This window comes from Zalophus californianus, chromosome 4 (genome assembly GCF_009762305.2).
Source record: "Zalophus californianus isolate mZalCal1 chromosome 4, mZalCal1.pri.v2, whole genome shotgun sequence".
Classification (NCBI taxonomy): domain Eukaryota; kingdom Metazoa; phylum Chordata; class Mammalia; order Carnivora; family Otariidae; genus Zalophus; species Zalophus californianus.
The window spans coordinates 43256176-43274923 of record NC_045598.1 but is presented as its reverse complement, the minus strand read 5'-3'; the positions used below and the strand labels follow the sequence as shown (position 1 = coordinate 43274923).

The window sequence follows — 18748 nt, the reverse complement described above, 5'->3', positions numbered from 1 at the left end:
CTATGTAATTAAATTACAAGTAAATTTTGGGCACCTGGGTGGCTCAGTTGGTTAAGCGACTGCCTTCGGCTCAGGTCATGATCCTGGAGTCCCGGGATCGAGTCCCGCATCGGGCTCCCTGCTCAGCAGGGAGTCTGCTTTCTCCCTCTGACCCTCTTCCCTCTCATGCTCTCTATCTCTCATTCTCTCTCTCTCAAAAAATAAATAAAATCTTTAAAAATAAATAAATTACAAGTAAATTTTTAAAAGATATCTGGAAAAACGTCCCTGAAACTTAGAAGTTAAACATGGCACTTTTTTTTTTTAAGATTTCCTTTTATTAATCCTCTATAATACTCCTAGATCACTACAGCTTAAAATGGATCACTACTCTTTTGCAGCTATTTAGTAACACAGAGCAATGGATAAAATCCATACAACAGTTCAGAAAAGTTCACATCACCATCAGTTCAGAATATCTGATTCACCAAGCCTACCTTATTTAAAAAGAACCATCAGAAATTAAACATCACAAGTAAGATTTTTTATTTGTCACCATTAAATGTCTGAATTTTAAACAGATTCTTGGACTGGTGGTTCATCTCCATCAGCTTGTTCAACTTTAGCACCAGTCTCATCCCCAGTAGCTTTTCCAGAATTACTACCTTCACCATGAAGCTCCAAGAGCTTTCCCAATTCAAACTTGGGCTTCTTCAGCATTTTTACTTTTCTAACGAAGACATCATGGAGTGGATAAATAGACTGACAGGCTTTTTCTATATCTTTTCCAATGCTGTCTGAAATCAATTTGTTGACCATTTCCTTCAAGTCATTTGTCTGCACCTCTTGGGTCATGATTTCCATCATCTTTTTCCAAGTTTGACGGACCTGTTGGTGCTGAGCATAAGAGGTCTTCCAAATCTGATTATTGCGTTTTCTAGTAAAACCAGCACAAAACAGGGGCACCTGGGTGGCTTAGTTGTTAAGCGTCTGCCTCTGGCTCAGGTCATGATCCCAGGGTCCTGGGATGGAGTCCCGCATCGGGCCCCCTGCTCCAGGGGAGGCCTGCTTCTCCCTCTCCCACTCCCCCTGCTTATGTTCCCTCTCTCGCTGTGTCTCTTTCTGTCAAATAAATAAAATCTTTTAAAAAAAAGCAAAACAGATGAAGCAAATAACCATCAGTAGTCTTGACATCAACATGAGCTTTAATCATGGTCTGCCATTTTTTGACCATGGAGCACATTTTGTCACAGGTAAGATCCATGCCATGGAAATTAGTCAGGCTTTTTGCCCTGAACATCCTTAGTAATTAGCTTGAATTTGCTCAATGCAGCTTCATCATTCTGCAGGTCAGCAAGGCTCACTTCAAAATCACGACACTTGAGGCCATCAGATGCGATTTTGGTTCCTTGAGTTCTTGTGACTAATGTTTTTCCAATGTGTTTTATATTGAACATAGCTGGTGCTTTCACATCATACCAGTCTTTCTTAGAAAATGTATCAACTGCTTTCTTCTTGGCTCCCTTATTGCTACCTTTCGTAAAGCGCTTGTTCTTAGCAACTGCCATGGCACTGCTCAGGGAGCCAAAAGGGCTAAACATGGCACTTCTGAATAACCCATCAGTCAAAGAAGAAATCACAAGGTATATTAGAAAATATTTCTAACCAAATGATGATGAAAACACAATATATCCACATTTGTGGATGCAGCTAAAGTGATGCTTACAGGGAAATTTATTATAGCATAAATATTTTATCTTAAAAAGAATTTTTAAAAACCAGTAATTAAATTTCCACAGTAGGAAGCTAGATAAAGAAGAGCAAATTATACCCAAAGAAAGTAGAAGAAAATAAATAACAAAGGTAAGAGCAGAAATCAATAAAATAGAAAATAGACAATTAGAAAAAATTAGCAAAGCCAAAATTGATTATCTGAAAGGTTTATTAAAAATTATAAATCTCTAGGAAGATTGACAAAGAAAGAATAGAGAAAATATAAATCACCAGTACCAGCAATAAAAGAAGCAACATCACTATAGTTTCTAAAAGATTAATAAGTCACTATCAAGGACAAATTTAGGATATCAAATAATTATGTTTTATACCTGAAACTAATATGTTGTATGTCAATTATACCTCAATTTTAAAATGTTTTTAATTAAAGAACAAATTTAGGCTAATAAATTTGACAATTTAAGTGGACTGATCCCTTAAAAAACCTATAAAAATCACAAAAGATGAAATAGAAAATTTGAATAGTCTTGTATCTCTTGTATAAATTAAATTCTATCAAATATTCAGAGGAAAACATAAATCTTTCAAAAACAGAGCAGGAAACATTTCTCAAATTGTTTTTTATGAGAACAGCATGGCCCTGATACCAAAATCTGACAAAGACATTACAAGGAAAGGAAAAGGAAGGAAAGGAAAGGAAAGAAAAAAAGCATGGAAACAAGAAAGGAAAATTAAAGACCAATATCCCTTATGAACATAGACACAAAAATCCTTATAAATTGAATCCAGCAAATGGAATTAATCCTGGGAATGCGAGGTTGGCATATTTACCACATTATCACAGGAATACAAGGTTGAGTGTAATTCACCACATTGCCAGAACAAGGGAGAAAAATCATATGATCATCCCAATAGATGAAGAAAAAGCATCTGACAAAATTCAACATTCATTCATGATAACAATTCTTAGCAAACAAAGAAGAGAAGGGAACTTCCTCAATCTGAGAAAGGCATCTACTAAACATGTTCAGCTTGGTGGTGAAATAATAAATGCTTTCCCCTCTGAGATTGGAAAGGGAGCAAGAATGTTTGCTCTCACTGTTCCTATTCAGCATTGTTTTGGAGGTTTTTGCCCATGCAATAAGGCCAAAAAAAGACATAAAACACATAAGGATTAGAAATAGTAAAATTGGGGTGCCTGGGTGGCTCAGTAGGTTATGCTGCCTTCAGCTCAGGTCATGACTCCAGGGTCCTGGGATCAAGCCCCACATCAGGCTCCCTGGTCAGTGGGGAGCCTGCTTCTCCCTCTGCCTGCCACCCCCCCTGCTTGTACGCTCTCTCTCTTTCTCTGTCAAATAAATAAATTTTTTAAAAAAAGAGTAAAATTGTCTTTGTTCACAGATTGTCTTAATGTTTCATAAGAATCTATATTAACAAGGAATCTATTTTAAAAAGCCTACTATAGCTAATAAGTAAATTTAGCAAGGCCAATATGCAAAAATCAGTTGTATTACTATATAATAGCAGGAAACAGTTGGAAATTAAAGTTTAAAAAAATTCCATTTCCAATAGCAGTCAAAACATAAAAGAGTTAAGAATAAATTTAACAAGATATGCAAAACCTTTACAGTGAAAACCACAAAATGTTGCTGAGAAAAATTAAATAACTAAGTTGATGAAAAGATACACTACATTCATGGTTGGAAAACTCAGTATTATTAAGGTGGCAATTTCTCCCAAAAATAACCTGTTGATTCAGTACATTGTCGATCAAAATCTCAATTGACTTTTTTTTTTTTTTAGATTTTACTATTTATTTATTTGTCAGAGAGAGAGAGAGAGAGAGCAAGAGTGTGAACACAAGCAGGGGGAGCAGCAGGCAGAGGGAGAAGCAGGCTTCCTGCTGAGCAAGGAGCCTGATGTGGGACTCAGTCCCAGGACCCAGGATCATGACCTGAGTCAAAAACAATGAATTGACTGAGCCACCCAGGCGTCCCTCAGTTGACTTTTACAGAAAACACAAGTTGATTCTGAAATGTATATGGAAATGCAAAGGCCTAGTCTGGTCAAAGTAATTTGAAAAAGAAGAAAGTTTGAGCATTTACATTATCTGATTTCAAGACTTAAAAATAACTTATAGTAATCAAAATAGTGTGGTATTTTTGTAAAGATAGATATATATATACCAATGGAACAGAATAGAAAACCCAGAAATAAATCCACATATACAAAGTCAATTAATTTTCAACAGAAGGCTAAGGATATAGAAACAGATCAATGGAATAAGATGAAGGGGACAGATCTACCTATATATAGGCCATTAATTGTAGGCAAAGACACCAAGGCAGTTCAATAAGAAAAGGAAAGTCTTTTAATAAATGGTGCTGGAATGCCTGAATAAACACTGATAAAAATGAACCTCCATCCCTACCTCATACCAAGCCCAAAAAGGTTAATTCAGGATGGATCATAGATCTCCACTTGGAGCTAAAATTACTAAGCTTTAAGAAGAAAACATCAGAAAGTACCTTTGTAACAGTGAGGTAGGCAAAGATTTCTTTGACATAAAAATCACTAAACATACAAGAAACAAGTAATAAAACTGGACTTCACCAAAAATAAAACTTCTACTCATTGAAAGACACAAGTAAGAAAATGGAAAGACAGACTACAGATTGGGAGAAAATATTCACAATACATACATCTCACAAAGGACTCCTACAAAAATATATAGTAAAGTACAGTTGACCCTTGAATAACATGGGTTTGAACTGCATGGGATTTTTTTCAATAAATATATGTACAGAGGTATAAATATATTTTCTCTTCCTTCAGATTTACTTAACATTTTCTTTACTCTAGCTTACTTTATTGTAAGAATACAGTATGTAACGCATATATAAAATATGTATAAATTGTGTTGTCAGTAAAGCTTTTGGTCTCTATATGTATATATATGAGAAAAGTGCTTAGCATCGTTTGTTATCAGGGAAATGCAAATTAAAACCATTGTCGAACACCATTTTATATGCACTAGAATAGCTAAAATTAAAAGAGCTGACAAAGGCAAGTGCTGAAAAGGGTATGGAGCAACTAGAACTCTCTTACATTGCTGGTAGGAATGTAAAATAGTACAATCACTTTGGAAATCTGGCAGCTTCTTGTAAAATTATACATACCTCTGCCCTATGACCCAGCAATTCTACTCCTAATAATTGCCCAAGAGGAATGAAAATACGTCCCAAAAACACTTGTACAAGAATGTTTATAACAACCTATTCATAATACTAAAAAGCTGGAAGCAATCCAAATATCCAACAAAATAATTAAAAGAATGAATAACCAAATTGTGGCATAGTCTATGGTCACAAAAAACAGAGCAATAGTTGCCTAGGGGAGGTAAGAATTGTCTGGAAGGAAAGAGAAGGAAAGTTTCTGGAGCAATAGAAATGTTATATTATCTTAATTGGGGGTATTGGTTGCCCTAGCATAATGGTTACATAAGTATATACATTTGTCAAAACTCATCGAATTGTATACTTAAAATAAATTTCACTGTAGGTAAAATTTTACATCCAAAAAAGAAAGAAGGAGCTTATATAGTTAAAATAGAAATGGTTATTTCTGTGGACAGTACTATATATATTATGTATATATTTGATTACATATATGACATAAAATTGAATGCATGTTTTTTTTCAACACACATCTACTGTGCATCTACTATGGGTCAGCCATTGCAATAGTTGCTGGGGTATAAAGATAATTAAGAGAAAGTGGTTGGACTCAGAGAACTCAGCATCTAGCAGGAGCCATAAAAGCACAGGAGGTAAGTACCAATGCAAAAATGGATGCTGAGTGCAAAGGAGGGCTGAGGTGATTCTGACTTGTTGGGGTTGAGAGATGGGACCAAAGAGCGAATAAACTCGTAAGGGAAGAGAGGCTTTTGGGTCAAGAGAACCTCATGAACTAAGTAAAGCACAGAAACGTGCCTGTATGACATGTTTGTAGAATCTTAATTGGCCCAATGTGACTACAGTAACAGGAGAGGATACCGTGATGGGAGACAGCGTACTTTAATAATGGGACCAGATCATACAGGGTCGTAAAATGCCATACTACACGGGCAGATTTATAGGCACTAAGGGGCCACTGAAGGCTTTTAGACAAGAATGACATCAATTCTGTTTCTATGTTTTTAAAAAATGTATCCGCTAGTAGTAAAGAATTATTAAAGTTGGGGAGAGATTAGAGGCAGAAGGAAGAGATAGAAAGGGATTTCAAGAATCCAGGGTCATTTATTTAAAATACTTATCCACTAGAATTTTGTGATTAAGTATTTTTATTTGGCTCTTCTTTTTTCTTTTTCTTTAAAATTAACCATAGGAATCCAGAAACATTTTGGACCACAACAGGAATGTTTCCCCAAGAGTTCATTATTTGTTTTCACAAACATGTAAGGATTGAAAGGCTTGTAATCCAAAGTTACTTTGGTAAGCAAATAATACATTAATATTCATCATCTTTTAATTTTCCCATAGGTAGAGGGCACATATATAAACTTTGGCAAAACACTAACTTTTCTTTGCAGCATGGAATCCAGTTTTATGGCTGGGGTGGGAAAGTGGGGAGTATGAGTTAACTGCCTTGAGCACAGTTAGCTTCTCTAAAATTGCAAATTTGAAACGCTTCCAAAGCGCATAATAATTTCCATGCAATTTACTATGTGAAAATCTTTGGCAAAAAACCCTATTATGAACATAAGAATCCAGCTTGCCAGAACACTAGGTTCTTCAACATCTTTATTCCAGAGTCATTTGGCTTGGGGTTCTCTGTCAAATTCTTTCTGAAAATCTGATAACTTTGATTATTTGCATTGGATAATTTTTATTCTTCTATTAATAATGGCATTTTCTGAGGGATTTAGGAGGGGACTCTCCCTTTGGAACATCATTCTAATCCTGTCTTGTGTTTATTTAAGGATAAAGTATTTCAGATAAAATCATGGCAGGAAAGAATACATCCCAAATGAAAAGGCTTTATTGATGAGATTACTTACAAAATTATGGTCTGGGTAAGGGAACAAACCAGGGATGGTGAGAATGCCCTGAAACTGGCCACAGCAATAAGCCATTACCACCCCTGGGATAAGGGATGGAAATTGTGTTACCAGAGCCCAGTGAGAGCTGGAGTCTGTGGCTAAGGGCCTGCCCGGCAGCAGCTGTAATCATGAAGGGACCCAACCACTGTCAAAGACAGGGCACGGAAGCAGGAAGGGAGTGGGGAAAAAACAATGTGATCTCATTTCGCCACTGCCCTCCAGTTTCCTCCCAGTGCCACCCATTGGCCAAATCTGACCAGAAGCCAGTGGTGCCATCCACAGGGGTCCTCCCCCCAGGGCACAGAACAGAGAAGAATGGTTCTGCGATAGCAGGATCTGGGTTAGGGGTAATGGAGAGAAAACAATGCAGAAGGAAGATGCCTGCATTCTGGTTAAGTCTCTACTGTCATGAATTGTAGAGGCTCTGGAGTCAGACCCACCTAAAGTTTGAATTCCACTTCTGGCCCTTACTAGCTCTGTATCATTGAACACTTTGCCTGACTTCTCTAAGGTGCTGATTTCTCTAAGCCTGTTTCCTCATCAGTAAAGTGGATTAGTAATACTTTTTCTTATAAGATTATAGTCAAGAGTGAATAAGTAAATATGCCTGACTCACAGTAGTTTCTTCATAAAGGTTTATGACCAAGATCAAGATCACTAACAGTATTATTATTATTATTATTATTACCATTACTATTACCAGTACACAAAAAACTGGATGACACCAAATTCAAAAAGACTCTGTATTATGTGCTTTGCCAACATTTATAAGATTACAGTGACACAAGACTGCATTTTACCATAGGGCCCTACAGAAAAACAGTACGTGAATGATTTTCAGAACATGTATTTCTGATCCCAGTACTTTGTACAGTCCCACCAGTGCTTGACACTTTCAGACAGAGAAAAAAAAGGAATATAGGGACAGCAACATAAAATCAGGTAGGTAATTAACACTTTATTTATTTTGTTTACTTACAATGTCAGTGAGGACCTTGAGGATTGAAAAGAGCACATCTAAAGAGCCAATTGATTTTGAGCCGTGGATTGAAAGAGGTATGTGCTTTTTCACCAGCACTGTTCTGGGCATGAGAGAGTAGAGAATTGTCCCTGATTCTGTATTTCCAATTCGGCTGCATTTTGGTGAAAAAAGTTGACTCCTGTGACTCTATTTAGAGCCTAGAAAAACCTAGGTTTCAGTATAAGACTGTTTTTTTCACTTACTGGTTATGTAATGTTAGCATGTTAAGACTTAATTTTTCTGAGTTTCAGTATCCTTATCTGAAAAATGGGGACAGTAACCTACCATTTAAGGTTTTTGTGAACGTAGTATCTACCATACTATATATGGTAGACAATAAATATTAGTTTCTTGACTTTCCTTCTTTCCTAATGGTACTATTTCAAGGTCAGCAGCAGAATTGCCTCTAGTTAAACACAACATGTTTTCATGTGTCTGTTTCCTTTCCTTCCCAAAATACCCTGAAAATAATAATAAAGGAATAAAAGGAGGCATAAACCTACAAGGACAAAAACTAAAAACAAACAGAAAACAGGAGACCGAAGAGGCTGTGAGGGGTTCATCTATATTATGGAAGAGAGGACACAGATGGAAGAGAAGTAATTAATGTAGCTGAATGGAGTAGGTTATAACCTAAGTGCCCTCCAAGGAGAATATCAATGTAAAGCAAGCCAGTTTGCCCAACAAAACCCCAGGAAGGTCTAGAATTTGAAGGCAGAAGGTACCATGGAAAGTGCGAGTGAGACACGGACCAGAAAACAAAGGTGATTAATTGAACATCTATATACAGAGTGTCTGACCCTAGGGTAAGTTCTCCTGTCCCACAAAACTATATGACTCCTCCTTCCTCCCACAAACCACCTGCAAGGGATAACAAGGGACACTGAATGTTGAGGTCAGAACTCAGGGAGACCAGACATAGTAGAGAAAGTAAGTGAGACGTGGAGTTGAAAACAGGATTTAAGTGGAAGCCTGCTTATTGAATGGTGAGAACTCCTCTATGCTCTACTGTTTATGACAGCAATCAAGAATACAGCCCCAGCCAGGAGACTAAATATTTTTGGGGAAACCAAATGGCTCCAGAAAAAAGATCTATGGACACTGACGAAGGCTAGCTCATTCTTGGTAGCTCTATAGAAGTCCTAGTCAGTGAGCCTGGCTCATGCACACAGTTTTAAAATGATTTATTTATAAGTAACAAAAGAGAGCCAAAGATCACCAGACATTTGATGAATGCCTCAAACCCTGAATATAATCAAGCCTTTAGCTCTAATTCCAGTATATAGGAAATAGAAGATAGAGGAATAAACGTAATGAAACCATGAAGAGGCAAGATGACAAAATGTGGGACATTCTACAGGAAGACTGACCTGGTCTCTTCAATAAGTCAGTGACATGGGGAAAAATGTGTGTTGGGGAAAGAAAGCAGTTCAAGATTAAAGGAGACTTAATTCTGATTTGAATAAACCAACTATAAAAAGACATTTTGGGGACATTTGGGAATTTAAATGTGGACTGGGTATTATGTGATATTAAAGCATTTTTTAATATTGGTATGATAGTATTATGGTTATGTAAGAAAATATCCTTATTATTGAGAGATGGATAATCAAATATTTGGAGGTGAAATGTCATGTTGTCTTATATTTTCTTTAAAATACTTTAGCAAGGGGCACCTGGGTGGGTCAGTCGATTAAACGTCTGCCTTCGGCTCAGGTCATGATCCCAGAGTCCTGGGGTCGAACCCTGTGTCAGGCTCCCTACTTAACAGGGAGTTTGCTTCTCCCTCCCTCTGCTCCTCACCCCACTGCTCGTGCTCTCTCTCACGTGCGCGCTCTCTCTCTCAAATAAAAACTTTTAAAAAATAAAATACTTTAGCAAAAAAGATTCCATAAATCAAGTATAGTGAAATGTTAGTAATGATAAAATCAAGATGATGGGTATATACAGAAATTATATTGTGTCTTCTTTGATGTGAAATTTTCCAATTTTTCATAACTGAAAAACTAAGCAATGAAAGAAGAGGTTATTATTAACTCCTGGTAGAGGAGGAGTTGTATAGGAAAGAAAATGGGATCATAATTCGATACTTATTTCAGGAGTAAATAACATTTACATAGGCAATAATGTAGCTGTCAAGTATTGATTTCAAAATTGAGAGGATGGCAAGAGGGAAAAGTTGGAGGAGGAGGAAGAGGATATTGATCTAAGAAACCTAGTTTCCTCCTACCGTAATATAAAGTCGGTAAAACATTGGGCGCCTGGGCGGCTCAGTTGGCTAAGCGACTGCCTTCAGCTTGGGTCATGATCCTGGAGTCCCGGGATCGAGTCCCACGTCGGGCTCCCTGCTCAGCAGGGAGTCTGCTTCTCCCTCTGACCCTCCCCCATCTCATGCTCTCTTTCTCTCTCATTCTCTCTCTTTCAAATAAATAAATAAATAAATCTTTTAAAAAATAAATAAAGTCAGTAAAACATTGATAAATCGAGAAAAGGAATATAAACATGTTACAATTCTAGGGGAAAAAAAGCGGAAGGAGTTGAAAGTATTTGCCTCTCAGGAGCAGGACTGAAGGTGAAAGAAAGGATCAAGCGGCAGATTACTATTCATTACCTCAGAGAGAGGTTAGGAAACAGAAAGTCATGCACCATCTTACTTCCCAGAGACTACCTTTTTTGTAGTATGTGCCTTTAAAAATTATGTGCACCAGCTATTCTGATACAAATAAAATTAATTTCTAAATAATGTCAATATTTATCATTATATCAATCAAATATTTCATGTTTCTAAAAGAATGTTTGATATGATTAACTCATGACCAACTAAGTTAATCTGTTTTAAAATTATATGAATAAAGGCTTTCTAAAGTTGGATAACAAAAAAGATGAATTCACAGGCGGCATAATTCAACATCACAGTAAAAAGTCAGCGTGAGAAACAGAGCTATAGTCATTACCCATGAGAGTGGTAATAAGACGGCTCCTTTCAGGCCTGTAATAACTGTTAGTGGCTTGATCCTTGAGAGGGATTTCCACATTTTATCAATTCCTTATTTTATATTCTTTTACTCTGATTTACATTTCCTTTTGTATATACTCGCTAGAGATGTTTTAGAGCTCACAGTTTATCTTTCATGCCTTTTACATCAAATATTCCTATTTTGATACTGAATTTTAACCCCCAAACCCTGGTAAGTCTAATCTAACTGTAGTTTACCAGACATCATGTTTTGCTGAGCATAAATTTCAGTAGCTGTCCTCATGTATTTTGAACCCTAACTCATTTCTGTTAAATTTGTGTTTTAGATCTAGTCCACAAGGAGGGGCAGCTTCAAAATGAAGAAATTATGGTAAGTCAATATACTTTGTAGAGATAAACATTATCTTTAGTCAGCACAATGTATTTACATTTTAAATCTATCTCCTTAGTCATAAAGTTAATATCCTTGTGATACGTTACAGGTTCTATACCTAATCAACCAAGAGAGAAGGTTATTCTCAATAATACTATAATCTTATAAAGCATGCCTAAAGGCATTTATCTGTCATAGAATAACAACAAGGATAAAACAATTTACTTACTTGTTTTTATTTTGTTCATTTATTTTGAACATATACTTGCTTTGCTTTCATTCATTTGATTCTGTAGGCCTTTTAGAATAGGAATCAAAAAAGGTTGAGATGCCAGAATCGGATGTTAATTTAAGCATGAAAGGACAAGGGAGATTCACATAAGGGGAACTGGAGCATAGGATCAGCAACAAATAAGCCAAAGAGAGATGAGGTGGAAAGAGAACCAGCATTTTTCGACAACATTCCATTGGGCTTTGCTTGTCAAGTGGAATGAATGGCCGTTGATGAGGAAGCTGCTGCCTCATCAGGAGTTTCTCTGTTCCTGCTAGTTTATCAGGCCCTGGTTTTAGACAAACACAAAAAAGTGAAACAACTGAATGTGTGGGCTTTTTTTTTTTTTTTTTTAAGGTGGTAGTGTTTGTTTCATTAAGGTTTTTCTAAATGAGGCTTAAAGAGGAACCTTGTCCATTAAGTTTCCTTCTTCACAACTTACTGGGCACTGCTATGAAATCCGTGCTTCAAAAGATTCTGTAGGAAGTTTTTGAATGCTATTAATTATCTTCTCCACCACCCAAATATGCCCAACGACTGGAGAGGCCAGTGGGGGCCAGAAAAATGATTAATTAGACTGAATTTTATCTGCCTGTTTTTCTCCATCTTTACTAATGGGTTATGATTAGTAAGCCTCTGCTAAGTATTTTGTTTCAGGACTCACTGTGAATCAAGGAGCATTCCAACATTATAGAACATATGGAAAATAGTGAGGGAGAGTGGGCAGCTGGAAGTCACCCATGATTTTATTACCCTGCCACGAGAGCTTTTATTACACTTATTTTCTTCTAGTTGTCAACGTGCATCACATAGTTTAATAGTAAAAATGAAGAATTTTGTATCTTTTTAAACAATATTATATTACAAGTTCATAATTACAATTTTAAAATGAAATGTATGAAGATAGGCAAATGTTCACTAATTTCACTTTTCCTCCCTCTGTCATTATAAGTAATACTATAGGGGACATCTTATGCATGTTCTCACTACCATGATCTTCACATTTTAAATTACTCTCTAAGATTAAATTTCAAGGAATGGAATTACTGGGTCCATCAGTGTAGACATATTTATACCTGCTTATGTATATTGCCAAATTGCTTTCCAGAGAAATTATATAAATGTAAAAGTATAATAATGTTTCAGGGTAGTATAGTCAGAGGAATCATCAAACAAAGGAAGTCTCCTAACATGAAAAATACTTTAGAAAGACACTTGTCAAAAATTAATCAGAAATGAAAAGTTGCAAAGACACTTGTAAAAAATTAATCAGAAATGAAAAGTTGCAATTTTTAGTTCCACCTGCTATTTTTCATCAAACCAATGCTGATCCTTGCCTGATGATACTTCAGAGCAGCGGTACTGTTATATGCAGCTGAATATTATATCTTATATATTATTGTATATTTAGGATATCATTTTTGCATCAAACCCTTTCTTCTGCTAACTGCTGTTTAACAAATTAACTAGAATTGCTAAAAGCTTCTATATTGATTTTTCCTTTGCAGACCCGAGATGGCCACGCCACTCATTTGAGATTCATTATTATATCAGCCTTTGATCATTTTGCATCTGTGCATAGTGTTTCTGCAGAGGGACTAGCAGTCTCAAATCTTTCTTAGTAATTATAACAAAATACTCTTGCATGGTTTTTTAACAATATATTTATTTAAACATGAAGTTGTCATTGATATGCCTTATTAAAGGGATTTGTATTAATCTGTTTCAGTTTTTAATTTCTCTTCAACATTTTGTGCAAAGGAATTTGGTTCATTAGTCAGGAGTGATGGCCGCCATGTAGACTATAAGAAAGCTCTCACTTCAATGTACAACTTAATAAAGGAAATGACCATATATGAAAACTTAACTGATAATACATTGTGTCCTCACAGCATCTCACAAGGTGCCCTTCAGATCTCAGTGCATTAATTTTTTTAGGTTCAGTGCATTCATTTTTTAATTTGTTGATTGATGAAAAGGGCTAAGTGAGCAATATAGACAGTAAATGTATGAGTTCAGAAAAGAAAAAGGACTTATGGGAAGGTTTCATGGAGGCCATGGAACTTGAGCTGGGCCTTGTCCAAAAAATTTTATTTTTTTCTTTTAATTTAATTTTTGCCTTGATTTGAAAATCTCAGAGAAGAATTAGGATAAAAACATAATCTGACTTCCCACAGAGAACCATTATTAATATTAATTGATTTTTTTTGTATATGTTGGGGAGGTAGGGAACAGGATAGGACAGACTGAAGGAAAATACAACTTTTCTGAATATACTTTATATAGCTTGACTTTTGAAAACATAAATAACTAATATAGCCAAAAATTAAAACAAAAAAAGTCCAGAATATTGAAAACAAACAGAAATGCACGAACCTAACTTTATCACAAGTTGATAAACACACAGGAAACAGTGGCATTAGAACATAGTATTTTGTCTGTGTGGTTCATATTAGTTTCTTGGGGCTGCCATAATAATGTACTATAAACTTGGTGCCTTAAAACAATAGAAATTTGTTGTCTCACAGTTTTAGAGGCTAGAAGTCAGAAATCGAGGTATTAACAGGGTTTGTTCCTACTGGAAGTTCTGAGGGACAATCTGTTCCATGGCTTTCTCTTAGCTTCTGGAGTGGCTGGCCGTCCTTGGCATTCCTTGGCTTGTGGCACTGTAGCTCGTGTCTGCCTCTGCCTTCATATGGCATTCTCTTTGTGTGTCTTCACATCATCTTCCCTCTGTGCATATCTGTTTCTGTGTATCTCCTCCTCTTCTTATTATCAGTCATATTGAATTAGGGCGCAGCCTACTCCAGTATGGCTTCATCATACCTAATTACATCTGTAACAATCATATTTTCAAGTAAGGTCCCATTCACAGGTACCAAAGATTAAGACTTCAACATGTCTTTTTGGAGACATAGTTCAACCCATAACATAATCTTAGTGAAGTATGTTTGTGATAGTTAATTTTATCTGTTACATAGCCTGGGCCACAATGCCCAGATGTTTGTTCAAACATTCTGAATGTTTATGTGTGGGGTATTTTTGGTAGGAGATTAGCATTTAAATTGGTAGACTTTGAGTAAAGCAGATGGCCTTCCATCCCATCAGTTGAAGACCTTCATAGGACAAAGATTGGCCTTTCCTGGACAAGAAGGAATTCTGCCGGTAGACAGCGCTCAGACTTATACAACAATCTCTCCAGCCTGTCAGCCAACCCTACAGATTTTGAACTCGCCAGACTTTGTAATCATATGAGCCAATTTCTTAAAATCAATCTCTCTCAGTCTCTGCCTCTCTCGCATTGTTTTCATATTTGCATATATATGATGGGAGGCCAGGGAGACAGTAGCCATTGCTGCTATCACCTACTACAATTAAACACTCTGTGCTCCTGATGTGATGCAACAGGAAGCACACAGGCCAACCTCTGAAGTCCTTTTGCCAAAATTACTGAGCCTGAATTGAATCAAGTTTTAGAGTTAACTTCCATTTTTCGGGAAATACAGGGATGGAAAAACAAGTAAAATGACACCACAGGGCAGCAAATGGACTAGTAGCCATTTTGTAGCTCACCAAAATGCCCAGATCTGTGCCCTTCCTACACATGGTGAGATAGACTTCCTGGCCTTCTTTGTTTGGGTAGGGCCATGTGACCAAATGTGGGCAATGAGATGAGGGGAAAGTGGTAGCTAGGCCTGCATGAGACCCTTCAAAGCTCTTTTCTTTCTCTGTCACGATGACTGGCAATGATGTAACTACTTCACCAGTCTAGGTCTGGAAGTGAGCCTGACGATAGCAGGGAGCAGACCTCTCAATGTGAGATGGACATACAGAAAAAAAAAAAAAACAAAGCTTCATTGTTTTAAGCCGGTGAAATTTGGACTATGACCTGGCCTATCCTGACCGATTCACAGACAAGTCTAAAATATAGATTATCCTACAGAACAAGTGCCCTGGTTTCTTCAACAAGTCAGTGGCATGAAAAATGGTAATTAATTAAGGAAGGCGTCCACTCTAGATTCAGAAAGACATTAAGAGCCCCAATAGCCACATGCCATGTGGGGGATGTTATTTGGATGCTGATTTGACAAAAAGACTGAAAATCAGACATTTTAAAGATATTTGGGGAATATCCATATGCTTATGGATTGATTGTTACTGTTCCATTTTGCTAGCTGTGTTACTGGCATTAAGCTTAGGTAAGAAAATGCTTGTATTTTTCAGAGATGCATATCGAAGTATATAGGGGTAAAATGCCCTGATATCTGGGATTTGCTTTAAAACATTTAAGCAGATTTTTTAAGGGAAAAGGTGTTAGTTGAAACAAATATGGCAATAAATGATTAGATCTGGGTGGTGGATATATGGGACTTTACTGCACCCAACTCTCTGTGTATGCTTGACAGTCTTCATTATAGAAAAATAAAAATCAGTACTGCTACTGAGGGTATCTTTGTGCAAAAACCTTTGCCTGCCCCTCAAATGATTTCCTTAGAGGAGATTCCCAGAAGGGAATTGGTCAAAGTTAGGAACAGTTTTAAGATTCTTAATACTTCCTGATAAACCACTTACCAAGATTTGTTGCACAGATTCACTCTTAGAAAGGTAGGCTTTAGAAACATGGAGGAGAGTAAGGTATTTCAAGAGCAATGCTGGTGTGATTGAAGATGTGAAGGGGAGTACTCTGTCATCAAACACATTTGCGGAATGATGAATTTTTAAGTCTGACTAGGGCGAAGAATAAGACTAAAACCATACATTACAGTCAGATCATAGAGAGCTTTTAATGCTTTCAAATATTTTCCCTTAACACTGGAGCCAGTTAAGGCTTTTGAGAAGGAAGGTGACTTAGAGCAATTGTGTTCATGTTCAATAAAATGAAATGCTAAGGATTTTCTTTTGGCCAACTTCCTAAACTGAAATGTCAATGATTCTTTGTGTAAGAAACAGGGTTAAGGCTCGCAGATTGCTGGAAGGGATCTCCGGGGGTTGTCTGATTGATCTCTTTGGCACAGGCCTAGTAAATTATCTCTAAGCCTTTTTTCTCTGTGTCTGTCTTCTGTGGATGCAGAGAACAAGTTATCAGGGTAGTGCTTGTAATACCACTTTATGCTACTTAAAAACAGCATTCTTTAACCTTCGCTTTCCTGGACTTTAAAAATTCATTTCACCTTATAAAAACCTCTCCAAATTTCAAGCAATAGGTATAATAATATGTGGCTTTATCTTTTTTCTTTTTTCTTCACTGCTGAACCCATCATCTTTTTAAAGTCTCATTTGTCCCCAGTTGGCTTCCTTGAGCCCCCTTCATCCCTCATTTGGATTTATTTCCACCTACCCACTGACTCCTGACTCCCATTGTGCTGTGTGTGCTCTGGGATTGAGACCTTTGAGTTTGCCTCCTCTGCCTGGAGGGCTCTTTCCTTACATATCTGTACAACTAGCTAACTCATGTACTTCAGATCCTTACACCAAATCTCAGTGAGGCCTTCCCTGGCCTCGGGTATCCAAAATTACAGCGTCTCTTCACCCTGGCCATTCCCCACCCACATACAACACTGCAACATAAACACATTCAGTCTTCCTTCCCCCCATTGTTTTTCTCCTTTGTTCTGGAACTAGCCACCCTGGGTCCTTTGCTTCAGGGCTTCTGGTACCTTACTTCTCTTTTCACACTACCACTAAAATTCAGCTGAGATTTTCTTCCCTTTAATCATATCCCAAGCATGCTGTGAAAGATGAGGGCAGTGCAGTCTCCTTTCAAGTGTGATTATCTTGGGTAGGGGCTCAATTGACTGAATCGCCTTCGGCTCCCACAACCTTTTAGGGATGGCCCTGCTTATTACTAACACATATTTTTCTTCTTTATTATGTATATTGTGTTTATTGTCTCTTTCCCTCATTGGAATGTAAATTCCACAAGGGCAGGGAACATTTGTTTCTTTTGCTTCTGACTGTATTCCTCAGGCCTGAGAACAGTGCCTGGCACATAGTACATTTTCAATCAAAATGTGTTGACTGAATAAATGAACATTGTTCATTTATTTGCATTGTTCTCTATCTCTTTATACTATAACATCCTGGAGGAGTTTTTAATAAAGCTAGCTAATAAAATATACGTTTTTGGATAACTTACTGTGGGCCAGTGCCTACCGCAGTGCCTTGTATCAAGTTTTTACTTTTTTTTTTTTTATTATATTTTTAAAGATTTTATTTATTTGAGAGAGAGAGCACAAGCGGGAGGGGTAAGGGCAGAGGGAGAGGGAGAAGCAGGGAGCCCGAAAGGACCCCGAGATCATGACCTGAGCTGAAGCAGATGCTTAACCAACTGAGCCACTTTTTTAAAAAAGTAAAAATCTAATGACATTTTAACCATGTATTCAAACAGGGCAAAGAAATATTACACAAATGAAAATTCTTGTGTCTCTCACTCATTTATACAGACTTTTTAAAAAGCATTGCTGTTATGAGCCCTGTCTCAGGAATGCCCCTCCGTGGAGGACATCCTTTGGGGGCGTCACCTTTTAGATGTTGCTCCAACAGCCCTTTGTAGCTGATAGCAAACCTTCTAAAATAACATGTGGCAGTATGCAAAGTTAAACACACACATAGCTTTTGACACAAATTCCATTTCTAGGATTATATTCTAATGAAATAATCAGATAAATGACAAATGAGCAAAGATTGATAACAATGCTTCTTACAGGACAGGAAACTGGAAACGACTATGCATCCATACATTAGAAAATATATATACAGACATCAAATATCATACTTTATAAAGGGATATAAATCATATATAAATACAGGGTGGATACTTCTGGTTAAAGATGGTGGGGTAAAGGGATTTTTACTCCATCCCCTTTCTCAAAACTCATTATTCACAACAAAAGAATTACAAAAAGAAAGAAAAAAGAATTTCATCTTCATGGAAGTAGTTACAACCTCTAACTGGAGAGGATTTTCACTAAGTCCTGTGACATCAGGATTTTGGTGAAAAGGAAGCTGAGAACTGCTATGCTCTCCCAGAACTAGAGATTTTCTTGAACGTGTCACAGACACGAAAGCTGCTTCAACAATTTTTTTATTAGACTGAAGCCATCTCAGCCTGCAGGTGGCTTCAGAGGAGGGGCAATGTCCCCGGAGGGCTGAGGTTACTAACTCAGAATGGCAGGGGCGAGGGAGCTGAAGGAGAGACAGGCAAGATACACCAGAGGAGACTGCTGGAGGAAGTGTGGTGAAGGAGGGTGTCTTAGAAACAGCTCGGGCCGCTGTGAAAAAATAACACAAGC

The 18748-nt window shown here is 37.1% G+C and overlaps 1 protein-coding gene and 1 pseudogene across 7 annotated transcripts in view; one reads left to right on the top strand and one right to left on the bottom strand.

The window, feature by feature from the left end:
• The window catches only part of HSPB11 (heat shock protein family B (small) member 11), a 65675-nt gene that overhangs the window by 15701 nt on the left and 31226 nt on the right, over positions 1–18748 (top strand). For 5 of the 7 annotated variants that reach the window (XM_027599632.2, XM_035727032.1, XM_035727029.1 and 2 more), the window contains exons 3-6: positions 6100–6206; positions 7802–7870; positions 11139–11182; positions 12965–16759. In XM_027599632.2, coding sequence (XP_027455433.1) covers positions 6100–6206; positions 7802–7870; positions 11139–11182; positions 12965–13078 — 334 coding nt within the window. In that variant the 3' untranslated portion in view covers positions 13079–16759. Of the gene's footprint in view, positions 1–6099; positions 6207–7801; positions 7871–11138; positions 11183–12964; positions 16760–18748 lie in introns of those variants that run through there. The other 2 variants (XM_035727033.1, XM_035727034.1) reach the window with 2 other exon arrangements.
• On the bottom strand, positions 464–1547 carry LOC113925093 (annotated as a pseudogene).